The 17,308-nt window shown below is 37.7% G+C and overlaps 4 protein-coding genes across 4 annotated transcripts; all 4 read right to left on the bottom strand.

Moving 5' to 3' along the window:
* Nucleotides 1–21: 21 nt before the first annotated feature.
* LOC6650480 (protein RRP5 homolog) lies at nt 22–4,566 on the bottom strand. Its single transcript, XM_002073106.4, has 5 exons — nt 4,396–4,566; nt 2,057–4,332; nt 559–1,994; nt 322–487; nt 22–251 (listed from the first exon to the last, which is right to left on the bottom strand). Exons 1-5 carry the CDS (start codon nt 4,474–4,476, stop codon nt 71–73), a joined length of 4,140 nt encoding a protein of 1,379 aa, XP_002073142.1. The 5' UTR covers nt 4,477–4,566; the 3' UTR covers nt 22–70.
* Nucleotides 4,567–4,727: 161 nt separating this feature from the next.
* Nucleotides 4,728–6,341, bottom strand: LOC6650479 (hexokinase type 2). The gene has a single exon (XM_002073105.3). It carries the CDS (start codon nt 6,218–6,220, stop codon nt 4,838–4,840), a length of 1,383 nt encoding a protein of 460 aa, XP_002073141.1. The 5' UTR covers nt 6,221–6,341; the 3' UTR covers nt 4,728–4,837.
* Nucleotides 6,342–6,406: 65 nt separating this feature from the next.
* On the bottom strand, nt 6,407–8,001 carry LOC6651289 (hexokinase type 1). The gene has a single exon (XM_002073104.3). It carries the CDS (start codon nt 7,917–7,919, stop codon nt 6,513–6,515), a length of 1,407 nt encoding a protein of 468 aa, XP_002073140.1. The 5' UTR covers nt 7,920–8,001; the 3' UTR covers nt 6,407–6,512.
* Nucleotides 8,002–8,337: 336 nt separating this feature from the next.
* Nucleotides 8,338–16,858, bottom strand: LOC6651288 (helix-loop-helix protein delilah). Its single transcript, XM_002073103.3, has 2 exons — nt 16,839–16,858; nt 8,338–9,893 (listed from the first exon to the last, which is right to left on the bottom strand). Exon 2 carries the CDS (start codon nt 9,891–9,893, stop codon nt 8,625–8,627), a length of 1,269 nt encoding a protein of 422 aa, XP_002073139.1. The 5' UTR covers nt 16,839–16,858; the 3' UTR covers nt 8,338–8,624.
* Nucleotides 16,859–17,308: the final 450 nt, after the last annotated feature.

Genomic DNA, 17,308 nt, shown 5'->3' with positions numbered 1-17,308 from the left:
AGAATAAAACGAAAAAAAAAGTAATGAAAGCAAGTGTATATTTAGTTACTTAATTTTAAATGATAAATTCCTAATTGATTGCTGCTCCAGCTTGTTTGGCATAGTTTCTAACCCACTGCTCTGCCTGCTGTTTAACATTGGCCACATGGGCCTCGGTACCAAAGTTTTCTTCGAGTTGCAAATACTTTTTATAAATTACTTGCATCTTGTTGGGTCTCAGTTTTTGGACCACAGCACGTTCCAAGACATTTCTAGAAAACAAGAAAAATTAAACAATTAAATCCAGAATCTTTTATAGTACATCTTCCATGTAATATTTACCTGGCTGCATCAATCAATTGCGCCTTGATTAGCATATCCACATAGACTAACCAAATGTCAGTGCGTTTCGGATAGGAGGTCACCACATCATCAAGCAATGTTTGAGCCATATCGTGGGCATCATGTTTGGCAAACAATTTGGCAAATGCCACAATGCAATTGATATCTGTAGAAATGAAACACAAAAAGAGAGTTTAGAATGAATCTATGAATCTGTGTAATTTTATGTAAACTTACGGTCTGAATTGGGCAACGTTCGCAGGGCACGCTGGAGCAAAGCATGAACTTGATCGGAACGTCCCAGCCAGAAATAGGCATCGGCGGCGAGTGACCAAATTTTAAGTTCCGATTTGAATTTATTCAAAATGGTTACCAAAACGCCAGAAAGACGTTCCTTTTGATTATTTTTCCTAAGGATATCGACCAAACTGAGATAGATCTCTAGAGGATCATTGGAGTTGAGTGCCTCCTTGAGGACATCATCGAAATTCTGGCTATTGTATGTGAGCTCAATGTTAAGCAAAGCACTCCAGATATTACGCAACTCTTGTGATTCGCGGAACGATATCGTTGAAATGGCACGACGAGCCAAGACACGAGCTTTCTCGATTTCGGTATTGGACAAAAGGAAGGCTATGTATTGCAGCCAGGTTAAACTATTGTTGGGCTGTGCCAAGACCAGTCGTTCATATTGATCGATGGTTTCGGGTTTGGCGTCTGGATCAGCATTGCGTTCCTCAATCTCACGCAGCCGCTGTTCCTCCTTCACTTGAGCTTTGGCCTTGGCCTTAGAACTGAGTCGTCGTTTTTTAGGATCCTGTTCCTCAGTCTCTTCAGCCTCATCACTGCTGGACGAATCAGCAGCTGTGTTTGGAGCTTCACTTTCATTCCAGAAGTTCAAGACACCTGGCAAACGAGCTGGAAGTGGAACTGTTTCTGTTTCCTTGGCAGCTGGTGGTTCCATGCGTTTGGCTGATTGTCTATCCTCAAAAAAGAGTGGACCCTTTTCCATTTTGGACTTTTTAGTTTTGACAGCCGGTGATGAAAGTTTCTCCTCCTCTGATGCTCGCTTTACTCCGGTCACTACACCTACCCCAACTCCGCGCCAGAGTTTCCATACCGTTTCTGGCACTGCTATGGGCAAGTGATCATGTATAAAGCCAATATTACAAAAATCTCCCTGTCTAAGTCCAGCACTGGCCGAATTCTCAACATCGTTGGTATGCAGGCGAATTGGGCAGAAAACTAAAGGATTCACGCCCTTCTTTTTGAGCGAGCATATAGCAATGGATTCCAATTTGAGCAATACTTTCGCCTTCATGCCAGCTTTGCCCATCAGATTCTGTGGTAAATCTGTGTTCGTGGTGATATGTTCAATGTCCACTCGCTTATTGCTTATCAGAAGAACATCACTGGCATAATCAATCCAAAGAATCACAGCCTGATGTTTGCTGCCCTTTGCTGGTGCATTTGCATGGCCAGAAGGTGCTAGACTGGCCACAAGTAACGCAGTCAATTTTGGTGATTTATCGACCGAATAAAGCCAGTCATTTGAAACTGCATCTATTCCTTTGAATACGACATTAATTTTCTCACCTATCGTATATTTGGCTATGGGGGCGGAGAATAGGCTTCTCACCGACGATCTAATGTGGGCTACTTCTTGAAGGTAACTGAAAAAAGAAAACAGAGGTTAAAGGGATTTTGCAAATGCTTTTGCTTTCATTGAGCCTACCTTTCCACCATGCCGGCAGTTTCAGTTAGTTTGCCGCTCCATACATCAGTTAGTTTCGCCGATACGGTTAGAGTCTTCGTCTCTGGCTCTTTGCTAAGAACTTTCACATAGAGCAATTGCTCCGGGACCAGTGTAACAGAGGCATCCCTTACGGCATTTAGCCGTAACATCTTTACATGCAATTTCACCAATTTATTGTAATTCCTTACAAGTACCAGGACATCGATAACCTGATCGGTAACATTTTTAACATATGCTCTTAAGATGTCACCTTCTCGCACGGATTGCCAATCTTTTGTTTCATGCTCACTGAAGTAGGGTACATCCCGTACACTGAATATGTTCTGGTTGATGCAAGCGGCCTCCGTTTGTGTGGCCACTGGATAGATACGTTTCTGGGCATGTAGTAACTCTGGGTAATCCGAAAGTAATCTTATCGGAATGAGACCCAAATAATCCTCTTCTTCCTCATCGGCATCTTGGCCATAGTTAATTTTAAATTGTAATCCCGAATCCAAACTATTAGTTATCTCAATTGGACAAATTTCACCCAATAGAAATTTATCCTCCGGTAGGGCCAAAATAATTTGTTCCTTCTGTCGTCGTAGTATCCGAAATTTCATTGTTTGTCCTTCAGTAATGCTCAACTGATCCTTTAGTTGTTGTTTATAAAGGACTCCCTTTAGGCCATTACAGAACTTTATAAGGAAGAAGTTTAACTCATTTTTAACCACGGTTCCAGTAAAGACTTGTCCCTCCTGGGCACTTTGCAAATTGGTCAATAGTTTGGCACTTTTACTTAGATATTCAGGACGATTAGTTAGATAGCATGTACGTCGTTCCAAATTGACATCGAGAATGCGACAACGTACACGTTGACCCACTTCATAACGTTGCCCCGGCGCCAGGTATAGGGCATCAATAATTCCATTGATTTTTCCTAGTTTCAAGCTCCATCCACCATTAATCTTGATATCCTGTTTAACTAGACGCGCCGAAACAAGGTCACCCGGATTGAGATCTTCTAACGTATAGAGTTTCTCATTGACAACATTCGGATCATCCGAACAATAATAGAGGGACTCAATGAGATCATAGCCCAAGACACGAACTTTATGTTTCGTTTTTCGTCCATATTTCGATAGAACTTCATCCTTATCATAGTTTCCCTTATAGTGAGATTTGATGCAACTATAAGAGATGAGTCCTTTGGATTGCTTATTAAGAAGGAGAATTACACCACCGCTAGCCAAACGCAATACTTTGGCCTTTTCAACAATAGAGCCTTTTTTGAGCTCGGTTTGATCCTCGGCTTCATCTTCCACTTCTTGCTCTGGTCCGGCTTTAATCTCTACATTGAGTGTCAAATAGACCAACTTGGTTAATGGCATCGTATAGAGTACTCGGGCATTGTACTCCTCGTTTAGATCATAATCCTGGAGCGTATGCAGTGGATGGGCCAAATGATGCTCATTAATGTAGGCCACAAAATTCTCATTCAATATGCTTCCCTTGAGGCCATCTTTCAACTGCTTGGACACTTTGAATCTAACTATACTGCCTGGCAGTAAATAATCCAGATTAGTTTCGTTTTGACTTTTGATTTTTAACTTATTCTGATCAGAGATTATCTGGCATGTGCAAGTGCTTTGATTTTTATCATGTGTGATTTGCTTGACCTTCAAAAAAGCCAATTGTCCCACATGAAATTGATTTTCATTTGACTCATCATGGGGTACAAAGGCCTGTAGTCCTTGTATGCCCGTCTCGATGATGAAGCCATGCTCCTGTATTTCGGCAATAGCTCCGGAAAAAATGAATCCCTTCTTGATGCTCGTATGTTGCAGTTGGCTATGCACATCGGCTGGCCTAAGGGAGAGTATTACAGTAATACGCTTGGCCTCCAATTGATCTGTCTTTATGGCCCGTCCATAGACTATTTGGCCCACATGGAATAATTCGGTTAAATCATGATATTCACTTGTGTCTCCAGCCATGGCAGCTTTGGCTACATGGGCATAGGCTTCAGATATATCAGCCACCAGAGCACGAGCCGTTAATCGTCCAGGCAGGGCAACTTGCACCGATGTTGCCGATGTTTCTCTGACCACTCCCATAACGAGCATCTCCTCTTGTAGTGTATCGAATTTCAATGACTCGGCCGAGAAAGCCTCCAGCTGCTCACCAACGTTTGTCTCATCTTGGTCAAGTTCATTAGGCTGCTTGTCCTTAGATTTTGGTGCTTTTCTAATTTTTTTCTGTGTGGCTCCGAAAATCTTGAAAAGGAAAAGATCTAAAAGTTAGGGACTTAACGAGATATGGTAAATCTCATATCTTACTATATTCGAATCGTTGTTGCCCGATTTACTCTCCTGATGGACTATCCCACCACGAGGAAAGCTCTTCTCATTGGGTACCATGGTTTTAAGTCAATTGTCGCAATAATTCTTCGTATTTTTAACGCTTTTCGAAAACACACGTGCTGTAGCCAAAGTAAAACAATAGTGATGACACTTATATTACCTTCGGTTTTCCAACACTAACTATCGATATCGACGAAAAACACTTGTTTGAATTTATATGCTTAAAATAATAATAAATAACTATAACAGGGACTGCAAATGGGAAATTTCATAAAGAACAAAGACGGAATGTTTGCAAATAAGGCAATTACTTTTATTTAAGTCATAAATCTAAAATATTTGTTAGGCGATGCGCCATCTAGCGGCTTACTGGCTCCTCCAATGGCCCAATTTTAAAAAAATTGACCGCGCCAAATGTTTATTGATAAGTATACTTGGAAGGATTCTGTTTATTACTAACAGCAGCAGCAGCCACTAGTGCAGCACCACGGCCAGAACCATCCTCCGAAAGGACGATATGAAAATGATATCCTGGCCTTAATAATTTAGAAACATAATGCACAAGCAGATCGTGAAATTTGGGATGGAACCTATAGACACTACCGTCAACGCCGATGGTCACGTCATTGGCGTTCATCTTATTGATGAGACAGACAAGGCCACAGGATGTCAGCTTGGCGGCACGAGTCGATATAGTTTGGCAAATGAAACGCAAACATCGTTTGTCGACATCGGTGGCCTGACGGAGTCCCATTTTGTCAAGCACTATGTTAGCGTTACGATATTGCCCCGGCGCATCACTCTCCACCTCGGAGATGAAGCTGGTCTCAAACGACCACTTCTGGAAAACTAACTCCGAGGACTTCCCTTTAAATAGTATCCCCCTATATATAAGGTCTACGACTATCAGACGGACCAGTTCTCCCAGATACATGCCGGAGATGCATTTCTCGAATGTCTGCTTGTTGACATTTGGTGTTTGCTTGTCCACCTGTTTATCATAAGAGGTTTTTATAAATTCGAGAACTCCATTATCACCGAATGCTCCCCACTCGCAATTAATAACCATGTTTTGCTTAGAGCTAGTATGAAAATTCTGCAACATCTCTGTATTGGCGGTCTTTTCCACGTAACTTGCATTGGTGCCAGTGCCAACGATTAAACCAATGCGGCAATTGCGGGATGAGAAGGCACAGGACATTAAAGTGCCAACCGTATCATTGATTATGGCAACAATATTGATTTTTAAATCTCCACGCCGGGCGATGGCTTCATTCAGAAGTTGGACTACATTCTTACCCACCACACCATCACAACTGAATCCCTTGGTCCAGGCAGTCAATACTCCATTGGCCAGACCATCTTGTCGCAAAGGAAACGAAAAGGTAAATCCCAACGGCAAATTGTCTCTTTCAACTTGATGATCCTTGCAGAATTTTGCCAAACATTCGGCTATAAAATCGAATAGCTCCGAGCCCGGGCCAATGATTAATGATTTGTCCATTATATAAGTTTTCGATATCATATCCGACTCCGAATCACTAATCAATGTGACCAAAAGAACACGAAAATTTGTTCCTCCCAAATCTAAGGCTAAAAACTTGCCACGCTCTAGTCCTGTGGGCAAATCCTGGACGTGACTAATGTGGCATTTGACAACAGACCTGGGATGCGTGTCTCGTGCGAGGCCCATTTTGATTTCTTTGGTCATGCGTTCTATTACTTCAATCATTTGATCATGGCTAATCGTAAATTGCTGGCAAATCTCAAAGGCCTCCGGAAACTCAGCTTGAGGATTCATTCTGCCGATTTCAAGGACTGCAATGGCTGCAGTCGGCACTAGAATTTTAAAAAGTTTTTCAAAACAAAAATCAGGGGCGAATTTTGAATTTTGTAATTTCTAAATGAGAATTAAAGCAAGGTTCGAAATCAAATGACTAAAAATGTTTAGTTCAAAGGAACTTCTACATACTTAAACACAAAGTACTTAAGTTTGCCATCGAAATTGAACGATTTTATTAGAAATTTGATCGAAAAGAATACAGATATCAACGCATATCAAAATGAATTTCAAATTGACAAGGATTTTGCTTTTAGATATCCATATGAAATAACTTGGATTCGGAACGAGTATGCACATTCACATAGGTCTGACCGGCCATTATGGCTGCTCCCACACCGCAACTATCTTCGGCCACAACAATTTCGAATTTATATTCCGGATCAGCTAGCAATCGGGTATAGTAATTCAACTTAACCGGATATGTCGGATGCAGACGATATAGCCCACCATCAACAGCAATCGACACTTTTGGATATTTCATGCGATTCAAGATGCAAGCAACACCACAACCCACCATTTGGGCAGAACGTGTCATCACAGTCTCGCATATAAATCGAAGAGCAGCCAAATCTTTTTCCTTGCAATTACGTATTTGAAATTTATCCATTACCTCTTGAGCCTTAACAAAGACTCCCGGTGGATCGGATTCTATGGCAATAAGAGATTTCATTTCCATCTTCCATTGTATGCCAATATAATCACGTTTTTGATTGACAAAAATTATGCCCGACTTCATAAGACGCATCAAGATCAAACGCACCAGTTCACCCGCAAAGAGAGTGGCCACACATTTCTCATAGAGTCGTGATCCCGGTGAGCTTGACTCACTATCCAGAATTTTATCAAAGTCATTGCGTATGAAATCCAGTTGACCATTCTCACCGAAACGCGCCCAATCGGTATTGATGATCATAAGGTCCTTTTTTGTGTCAATTTCCTCGTCAAAGAGTTCGCAGTTGCTTACTTGTTCCACATAGCAGGCATTCGTAATGGTGCCAACAATTAGACCCATTTTCGTATCGGGTATAGTCCAGCATAGGGCCATTAGTGTGCCAGTACCGACATTAATTATACCCATTATATTTACGGCTACATCTGGATAGCGCACCAGAGCTTCACGTAACAATTGCACCACATCTTTGCCCACAGCTCCCTGGGCACCATAACCCTTAGACCAGGCCAACAATACGCCCACATCTAGGGCCAATTTATTCAATGGAAATGCGAATGCTATACCCATTGGTAGATTATCCTTCTCCACCTTCTTTTCCTTAACGAAAATTGCAATATGTTGAGCTAAAAAACTAAAGAGTTCGTTGCCCTTGCTAGCGGTTATGGTATGGGGCATAATAATGCATTTCGAACTCATATAGACATCCTTTTCGCTGCTAAATTTCACCAACATTATACGACAATTTGTGGGTAAAATTTCTAAAGCCAAAAATCGGCCACGCTCCCGACCCGTTGGCAAATCCTGAACATAGCTTAGGTAACACGGAATCGATGACCTATCATGCCCGTCTCGTGATAAACCGAGATTAATTTCGTGATCCATTACATTTCGTATTTTCAATAAGTCATCATCATTTAGTATGAAAGGTTTGCAGGTATTGTAGATTTCGGGAAAATCAATTTGAGGATCGTATTTGGGCCCCATTTTCACAAAGGAAAGTTCAATGATTTTTTGAATTTTTTGTCGACAAAAAATTAAATGAAAGTGCTTCAATTGAAAAGAAAGGAGACGACTTCTTTGGAAAATCAATCAAAACTTAAGCCAAATTTCATTATTCTCTTTCTATTCCCTGAGACGTTCTCTCGTTTCCAATTCTTAGTCGATATCTAAATATATATATCCTATAGTTCTTTGATCGCTACGACTCTGATAAGTGTCGTAAGAAAACGTAATTAAAACAAAATTTCTGATTAAACAAAAACACTTGGTGCTTTAATTATGTATGTATATGATAACGAGAGAGAAAATGCTTTAGAAAAATGCTTATTTTAAACTACATACGTACATATGTATGTACATATGTACATATAAACATAAATACATACATATGTACATAGTGCATAATTTTTCCCATAGGTGGAAAATGCTTTACAGTAAAGTGTAGATAGTAATCGAATGAAACATATTTATAGTTTGAATATACAATATGATGATGGACAGTTCTGGTTTTTTGTTGTTGTTGGTTTTATGACACAATGAATTCCGTTGTAGGTTTTGTTGTTGTTTTGATTGTAAATTACAACTAGAGTGAGGTTAGGTTGAGCATTCATTAAACACTAAGTTAAACTTAAAGACAAAGAGTAACAAAAATTAATAATAATATTAATTAATAAATAAACTAGTCTCTTATCACGTTAGAAACATATCGGACAAATCTCCATGTAGCAGATCGGCAAAGGGATGAAATGTATCCGCCAATGTGGCCAATGGGCTAATGCAGGCGGATGGCTGTTGATTACCATTGGAGAAGTCAAAGGAATCGCTGGTCGATTGATCCAGCAGACGTAAACTCAATTCAACATCTGGCTTGTCCAGAGCATGGGAAGACATGGTCATATCACCGCGTGAGGGTAAAACAGACAATAAGCTTGGATAGCTGGGACTGAAGCAGGGATGTGACAAGGACTCGCCGTCCTCCGATTCAAGGAGTAGAGTATTAAGATCACTTATTGCCTGAAGACTACTAAAGAGACTTTCCGTTTCGAGTTCGCCGTGGCAAGAGGCGGATGATGAGAGCGAGGCATAGGCTGAACTAGGCGAACAGGCGGCTGTCGTATGCGGAGATGATGACGATGAGGGTGAAGAAATGAATGGCGGAGAGCCAATCGATGATGAGGCATAACAGGATTCCGTTGAACTGCTTGCATTAGTTTTTAGCTGTGTCTGTTGAATCGCCTGCTTCGCCTTGGAGGCTTTCGATGGTCTTTTGTTTGCCGCCGATGTTGAGGATGTGGATGTTACTGATGTCTTCTTAGATGCTGCTCCTGCAGATTTCGCCTTACTGTTTTTCTTCTGCGGCTGCTGAACAGCTTGTGACGACTTCAGATCTTCCTCAATGGGATTTTCTTCCGCTAATCTCATCGGTTCACTCTCTCTTCGCGCACTCTCCTCCAAGCATTCGACAATGAAATCATTCTCATAACTAGGATCTTCTAGGCATTCGTTTAGCATATTAATATACTTCATTGCCATGCGTAATGTTGTGATTTTGGTTAGTTTCTCATTGGCACTGGTTGGATCCTCTCCGGTAATGGCTTGGGGTACAGAATTTCTTAGTGTTTCGAAGGCTTGGTTTATCTCCTTCATGCGTGATCGTTCTCTCGCATTGGCTGTCTTACGTCTATATTTACTCAATGGCGGGGCTTTTGCTTTCGTCTTGGATTTTTTTGTTGAGGAATTTCTCTTGGTTTTCACTGTCGTTGCAAGATCTGCTTCATCTTCTTCTGTATGAAATCCGTCACGTTGTGTATCCATTAATCCTCCTGCATTCTTCTTTTGTTTCTTTTGACGCAGCGAATACTTCTCCTCTCTGCCACTGCTGGCCTTGCGTTTCCTTGTGCTGGTATCCTTGATCTCCAAGTCCGCATAGTTGTGCAGCTCATATGTATTGGACTTCATCTGAAATAAGAATGAAATGACTCTTTTAGTTCTTTCCCAAAAAAAGAAGTAAACAAAAAAAGGAAAATTTATTAACGTGGGTGGGTTGGTCGCTGTATTCTAAGCTAAGCAATTAACAATTTTGTTAACCTCAATCAAGCGTAAACTTCTGATCTAACCCTCATCCAGCCAGCCATCCGTCCGTCCATTCCCCCTTCTTCGGCACATACTTCCGTTTCTTGGGTTTGAGTTTTGAGTTCAGTCTGGTTCAGTTTGCTTCCGTCATAAAACCCAATGAAGCCGAAAAAACGCATCATAAATTTCGAATTTGGACAAACTGAGTTTGTCAACTAATTCGGTTTCTATTGCGCAATTCTACTCGCAGAACCAACATGAAATTACGTTCTACATACGATTTCGAAATCGACAAAAAAACGATCAATGATTAACCCAAACAAATGATCATCTTGTGACTCATGCTTTTGACTAAGCTAACCCAACCAAAATTGGTCAGTCCAAGGTGCCAACTCTGACACTTGCTTCAATGCGTTGATCTTAGAATTGTTGAAATTGAAATTTAAGGAGCGCCCATAAAATGTAAATATAATTTGGTTAAGTCTTTTTTTAAACAATATCTCGTGGGTTGCACATAAACAAGAAAGTATTATGGCAATAAAATAAGTTCTTTATTTAAAATGTTGTCAAATGTTTATTAGTTTTTTACTAGAAAGTTGGCTTTCTTTATAAACATTTTTACAATTTAGCTTAGTTGTGTACTTTAACTTTACTAAATGTAAGTAGAGCAAGAATAAAAAAACGAATAGTTTATAAATAGATAAAAAGCTACGTCCCTGATAATCTTTGAAAGCAATTTTATAGGCCGATAAAGTGGAAAAACATATACTTATATGTCTCCATGTGTTCTTAATCAGTTCGTCGAACTATAAAATAATAATCAATCAGTTTATTCTTTCGTAGTATTTACTGTTACTGATTAAATTCGAATTGTCACATAAATTCAAAAATCGTTTAAAGAAAAGTGTCTTTAAAACAAATCACCATCAGTTTAAATTATTGAACAACTAATATTATATATTCGTATATAGAATTTAAATAATGACTCTATAGTTTTAGTTAGAGATATTTATAAAACTTCTACTTGACTGACATTTTAGCCATAAAGTTTTTTAAGTCTCGTCTAAAATTTGTATTCAACTCAGAATACATAAATAGAGATAAACTCTATTTACAAGATTTTGCTATTGGTAAATAAACATAATAAAATGAATCTCTCGAAATAATTCCTTCTTAAAAAGGGTAAGTGGCTATATAAACCATACGATCCAACTTTGAAACCAATTGCTAGTTTCTCGTTGGTTGTCAGACAAAACTTCAATCAAACATGTTCACATATTTTGATCCCTCTAGAAAAATTATCAATTAAGGTCAATGTATTTACACATTATCATTTCACAGAGACTTTTATCGGCGATAGGAACATTTTGGTTCCAGTTCCTATGGTTCATTGATATTGTTTGAATTCATTAATAATATAAGAGACTGTGATTCATATTAAATTAAAAAAGTTTCTTAAATGTCTTTCATTTCTTATTCGAATAGAAAAAGCAAGCAAAGTTGTAAGACTTGTAGTAAATTTTAGCTAGTCAGTGTTCCAAGTCTTTTAATTCCAACAAGCCATTATAAATATCAGGGATTGCAAATATGGTTTATTTCGTTTCTTAATACAATCACTTCCAAACTAACAAGAAATTCGAACGTTACTAATATTCTTAGAATTCGAAATCTGTACGTATGGAAAACTTTCGTTTTTTCCAACAACAGTAGTTAAGATATGAGAAAATTTTTTACATATAGTTTTCTGTGTGTTGCGGTAGGTCAAGTGTATATATCTATACATATATCAGATACTTATGTATATACAAAATAATCATTTTGCCTTGCTTTATGCTACTAGCTCTCTCTTTCTTTCCCTGCCACCAACCACAACAATTTTTATTGTACTCTTTTAATTAAGGTAGGCATATTCGATAGAGGCAGTCTCTTGGCTTAAAAAAGTAATATAAGAAACAAATATTCTAGAAACCATTCTTGATTATCTGAGTTTATGTCCTGTATGTATTGCAACTCTCATAAAAGGATTATTGTCATTTTGAATTAAGAATAAACGTTCAAATATTTTTTCCAAGAAATAAACTAATGTACGAGCCAATATAAGCCAATTATCAAGTATTAAATACATAAGAAATTTTAAATCCAAGTGTATAATTACGAAACCCCTTAAAATTGATGAATTAAATAGAAATTTAAATATGTTGCTTTGTTTTAAATAACAGTAGAGAAATAATTTGTATTTTTTAATAGCTTCTGCAGAGGGTTAACTTGCTTGCCAAAATGCGGTCCTTCTTTAAAGTATGGGAATAGTCCTTTAAAGAAGATCTCGAAATTTGTTCCTAAGACAGAGGTTAGTGTAACTCCAGAAGTAAATTTTCAAGGGTATGTAAGGTTTGGCTTAGTTAAAATCTCTAAGCCGTTGGTAAACTGATTTCATTTGTTTTATTTTTAGTTTCTTTTTTTGTGGTTGGATGTATGTAGATTGTAGGAAGGCAACGGCAACTATTAATGAATACATTTTAATGCAAGAATTAAGTTACATGGAAATGTAATTGGAAACGAACAAAAACAAAACTAAAACAACATTAACAAAAATAGCAACAACAACACAACAACAACTCGTCTATGCCTCCCATACAAAACGTGAAATGTTTCTGCATCGATGGCAAACGCCCTTGCAGTTTGTTGCATTGTGCCTTGGCCTCATAAATGTTGTAGTTAGCCAGAGAGAAGGAGTGGTTATAGTGGTGAGGGATAAAGTGGGAGGTATCCGAGAAAGAGGTAGTGTAAATGTTTGTTAGATTGATTACAAACGGAGTTGCGAATTGTAGTTAGAGTCAAAGTCAGGCCTCACTTAAATGGTCAATTTAGTGCAGATTGTCCAAAATTGGTATTAAATTCTTGCCTGTTGGCCTGGACTGACACTTGTTGCATAGCTTTGACCATTTTCAAAAGATGTGGTTGTTGTTGTTGACCACAAAGCAAAACAACAAAAAAGACAAAAACGAGTTATGGGGCGTTGTTAAACTGTTGTTGTTGTTGTTGCTTTCTATATGTCTGTCTGCCTATCCTATCAACCCATTCTATCCTATTCTTTTACTCTCATCGTATCAATCCATCTATCAGTTATGTGCACTTTTCTTCATTTACAGTTACAGAATTCAGTAAGAAGCATGTTTGGTGGAATGTTGAAAGTCGATTCAGAGATTTGCTGATGGAAAAATCACTGTGATTTTTTTTGTTGGTCAATCTTGTTGTGTTTTGCAGTTTAACAATACGATGATGGATTAGAAGGAAGAACATGCCACTTTTCAACACGTTCAAAGGTATTCACTTTGCTTTTACGTGTCTGGGATTTTCTGCTTCTTTTAACAATTCGCTTGTGATTTAAATTATAATTAATTTTTGTCACGCAATGCAAAAGCAGAAAGAACAGAAAATTCAAATGAAAAGTGACTACATGAATACACTTACTTTTAAGGAATGGCATAAGATGGTAGATCAGAATTTCACAACTTGATTATTCTTTTTAAAATACATTTCCATATTATCATTCTAAATTTTATGAATTTTAATACTTGTCAAATGAAAGGCTTTTGGACATATAGTCCATTTCTACACTTACTTTGGGCCAAGTGCAAAAAGTTTTAAGACATGCAAGCTGCAATTAACTCAGTAGAGAGGAGGTTTTTTGGGGCTGGGCTCTTCTTTCTACTTTATTCGTCTGCTTACACTTCCCTTGTGACTTGATGGGCGGCAAAACGACGTGAAAATTACCAAGTTCCGTGTGCAACTGGCCTGGCCACCGAAAACAAATTGCATGTGATTAAAAAAGTATTCGCGGCTAATAAAATGCTGTTGAACAAACAGTAGCTGCAGGAGTTACGGAGGAAGGGGCAGGGTTTGCAGCAGACCATTGGCGTGGGCGGCCTAAACAGGATGTGGTGGTAACATTAGCAGGAAGCAGGATTAGGCTGGCTCATTTCTGGTTACTGATAGCGGGAAACCATTTTTTGAAGAGTTGCAGTCTATTTTCGAGGATTTTTTCCTACATTTTTTGTTTTGTTGTTTCTGCCGCGTGTGTGCTTAAGTTTTCAATTACACGCCGGCACAATGCAGGAGGAAACAAAAAACGCCCAATTGAAATGCACAGACAATACCAACATCTACCACTTCTCTCCCCGTCTCTAACTATGGGCACACCCCTTTCTCTTAGCACCCTTTATGCCATCATCATCATCATCTATTCGCAGGCCAACAAACGAGGTAGACAAAAAGGCAAACCAAGCGTGCAGAGGCGAGAAGGCGGGAGAGAAGGGTAGACGTTTTTACATTTTTCGGCCGCTTGCCGAGAACCGAGAAAACAGAAGGAGGTGGGGTCTGGGATGGTGGTGGTTGGGGAGAAGTACCAAAGTGCACTTGAAACTAGCGTCTGGCTTCCTCTTCTACTGCTGCCGCCAACCTCAGTTGCAGTTGCTGCATTTTTAGGTGTAGCCATTAAATTTAGAACTTTTTCTGCACGCTTGTCTGCACGCCAGCATGGGTCATGAGAAGTGGGTGGGTGTCTAGGTGCGAGTGGGGCGGGGAACTAGTGGTAGGAGGGGAAGCGAATTCACTCGGGTGCGGTTAAATGGAAAATGAAGCGTCTGCTGCATAAGCTTGGAAAAAAGGCAAATAAACACACATGTGTGTGAGAGAGAGAGAAGAGGAGAAATATTTACTATTAGCATAAGGAAAGATCGAAAACTTTCATATTTGAAAATGGTCGAGCTAGAGTAATCGAAATGTAGGTACAGTGAAAACTGTCTTAGTCCAACTATCAACAATTGCTCTAAAGAGCTGTGGATTAAAAGATCATGAAAGGAAGTCAACATCCTTTCCGAATCGGAAATTAAACATACCTTCATAAAGAACTATAGTAAATGATTTTTGGCAATTCTAATTCCAAACATTAGTTTTTGTTGCTATAGATTAGATCGAGTTGACTAGTCAAAATATTAAACTGAATATGGACGTTTATACTAACGTTTTAAAGCAATAAACTTGAAATATGTTGAATTAAAATAAATAACCAATTATATGTTAACTGATATGATGAACTGATAAAAAAGAATGTGAAACTATGACAAAGTTTTAAGAATCAAGAACAACTTGAAAAGTCCTTTAAATAACAAACGGCAAAAATATTTGAAATAAACGAAAAGCAAATAGAGAAGACAAAATTTATCTAGTTTTGAATTTTATTTTTTCCAGCACAGTCCTTAATTTTATCATTTGATATATAGAGAGAGGCTTCCTTTTGAATTTTTTCTCTTGTTTTTAGCTTCTGTTTGACTGACTCAAACTGTATCTGTTCCTGGCATGAGGTTCTTGTTGTTGTTGTTGTTGACTTTTGCCACAGCTCTAAAATTAGTTTTTATTGTATGCAATTTTGTTGCCGTTCATTTTTGTTTTCGTCCATTTGTTTCCCATTGGTTTCGTCGTTTTTGTTTTTCGATTTGTGATTTTTAATTTGCTTTTTGTGTGGAAAAGCGTCAAAAAATTGTTCATTTGAACGATTTTTTTCTTGTTGTATCGCTTGGTGTTGTTTTGTGTCTCGTGCTGTTGCCAGTTGCCATTTGCCTTCTGCATTTTGAATTGTTTTTTTTTTTATTTTTTTGTTGATATAGATGTGGTTTCTTTTTAGGTTTTTTGTGTCTCGTGGCTGCTGTTTTTATTTTTAGTCAGCCTGCGGCAAGTTCTTTACTTTGCTGCAACTTTGAATTCTTTGTTTCCGATTTTTGTTTTGAGAATCTTTTTTATTTTTCTTCTCTTTCTTGCTTTTTCTTTTTTGTGTGGTCTTTGGCTTCAAATGAAATTTGTTTGATTTTCCATTTACGTTGAGTTTGTTTATTAAAATTGGCACACGTTGCGTATGTGTGATATGTTTGTGTTTACATTTATTCAGTATTGAGGCGACATAGTACACACACACACACATACACACACACACACATAAAATAGACAAAGACCTATTCTTCTATAGAGAGACACCGGTAGGTACATATATACAATATATTCTGATGGGCTATATATTATCCATTTGGCTAGATTTTTATGACAGTTTCCTGACATATTTTCAGCAAATTGGCTAAATTTATTTTTGCCAATAGTTTTTCCTCAAATTGTTTTGAAGGGCTGACATTTTTAGCAGCTGTTGGCAAATTTTTTAAAACTATATGTGGGTCAAGGAGACAAATTTTAAACTTTTCATTCAAATAGCTCTTGAGTGTCAGAATTTTAATGCATTCAAAAAGGAATTATTTCTAGAAATTTCTTTTTTTTCCGGATGAGTAATTATTTTTATTGCAGATTGAGTCAACTCATAATTATTTGATTGAGATGCTTTATATCTAACAATTTTCAATACAATCCGAACATATCACGCCTATAAGTAAATGAAACTAATTTTGAATTTAATCAGATAAATAGACAAAGTAGTTTCGGATTAACTTCCTTACGAAATACCAAATTTAACTTTTAAATCATATAAACTTAAAGGAAAACATTCAGAATACTTGTCCCTTCTTATTAATTTTGCCTGGTGACAAATGATTTCAACACCTTGAGGGAATAAATATGTTGTTGGTGTTGGTCGATCTCGATCCACCGTGGGGGTGTTTGGATATGGTTGGGCATTAGGAACTGAATCATATCTAGGGGGAATGTATATTCTCTTTTATTCACTATTTCTATTTTTATTTTCATTGTAGCAACAGCAGCAACAACAACAACAATAGAGATTGAAAGATTTATATAAAATATAATGCATATACATACAAAGTAGATATTTACCTTTTGATTTCATAAATCCAAATAAAAAATTCAAGAATGAAAACACACAATTTATACAAAAATGTATTTTTAAGTTAATTTCTTGGCTGTTGTTTGATTAAGATTTGTTTGATTTATATTTAAATTTCTGCTTCATTAAAGTTGTTTCAGTTTCAATTTGAATTCCATGGCTTTAACTAATTAGTCACTCAAATCACCCAAAAATTAATGCATAAATTTGGCATATTTAGTTTTTTTTTTAAATTTGTTTATTAAAAATTTTATTTTTTATATGAATTTTTTATTTTAAATTAGTTTTTACTTTTATTTCTTTGAATAAGAACTTGTTTTTTTTTTTTTGTTATTGTTGAGGGATTTTTAATAGAATATTTCCAAAAAACGTGCAAGCCGCGTGTGTCATATGAAAACTTTTCGAAAACACGAGAATGTGTGTGTGCGTGTGTGTGTGTGAGTTGGTGTGCGTGCGTGAG

The sequence above is a fragment of the Drosophila willistoni genome, chromosome 3R, assembly GCF_018902025.1.
Source record: "Drosophila willistoni isolate 14030-0811.24 chromosome 3R, UCI_dwil_1.1, whole genome shotgun sequence".
In the NCBI taxonomy this organism is placed as follows: domain Eukaryota; kingdom Metazoa; phylum Arthropoda; class Insecta; order Diptera; family Drosophilidae; genus Drosophila; species Drosophila willistoni.
Note: the sequence above shows the minus strand (reverse complement) of the source record. Positions and strands in the feature narration are given on the sequence as shown.

Bases quoted from the DNA above. Each gene is read 5' to 3' on its own strand.
- LOC6650480 (XM_002073106.4), bottom strand. From the start codon at position 4,476: ATGGTACCCAATGAGAAGAGCTTTCCTCGTGGTGGGATAGTCCATCAG. The intron at 1,995-2,056 runs GTAGGCTCAATG...TTCTTTTTTCAG, and splicing joins ACTGCCGGCATGGTGGAAAG to TTACCTTCAAGAAGTAGCCC. The intron at 488-558 runs GTAAGTTTACAT...TCATTTCTACAG, and splicing joins AACGTTGCCCAATTCAGACC to ATATCAATTGCATTGTGGCA.
- LOC6650479 (XM_002073105.3), bottom strand. From the start codon at position 6,220: ATGAATCCTCAAGCTGAGTTTCCGGAGGCCTTTGAGATTTGCCAGCAA.
- LOC6651289 (XM_002073104.3), bottom strand. From the start codon at position 7,919: ATGGGGCCCAAATACGATCCTCAAATTGATTTTCCCGAAATCTACAAT.
- LOC6651288 (XM_002073103.3), bottom strand. From the start codon at position 9,893: ATGAAGTCCAATACATATGAGCTGCACAACTATGCGGACTTGGAGATC.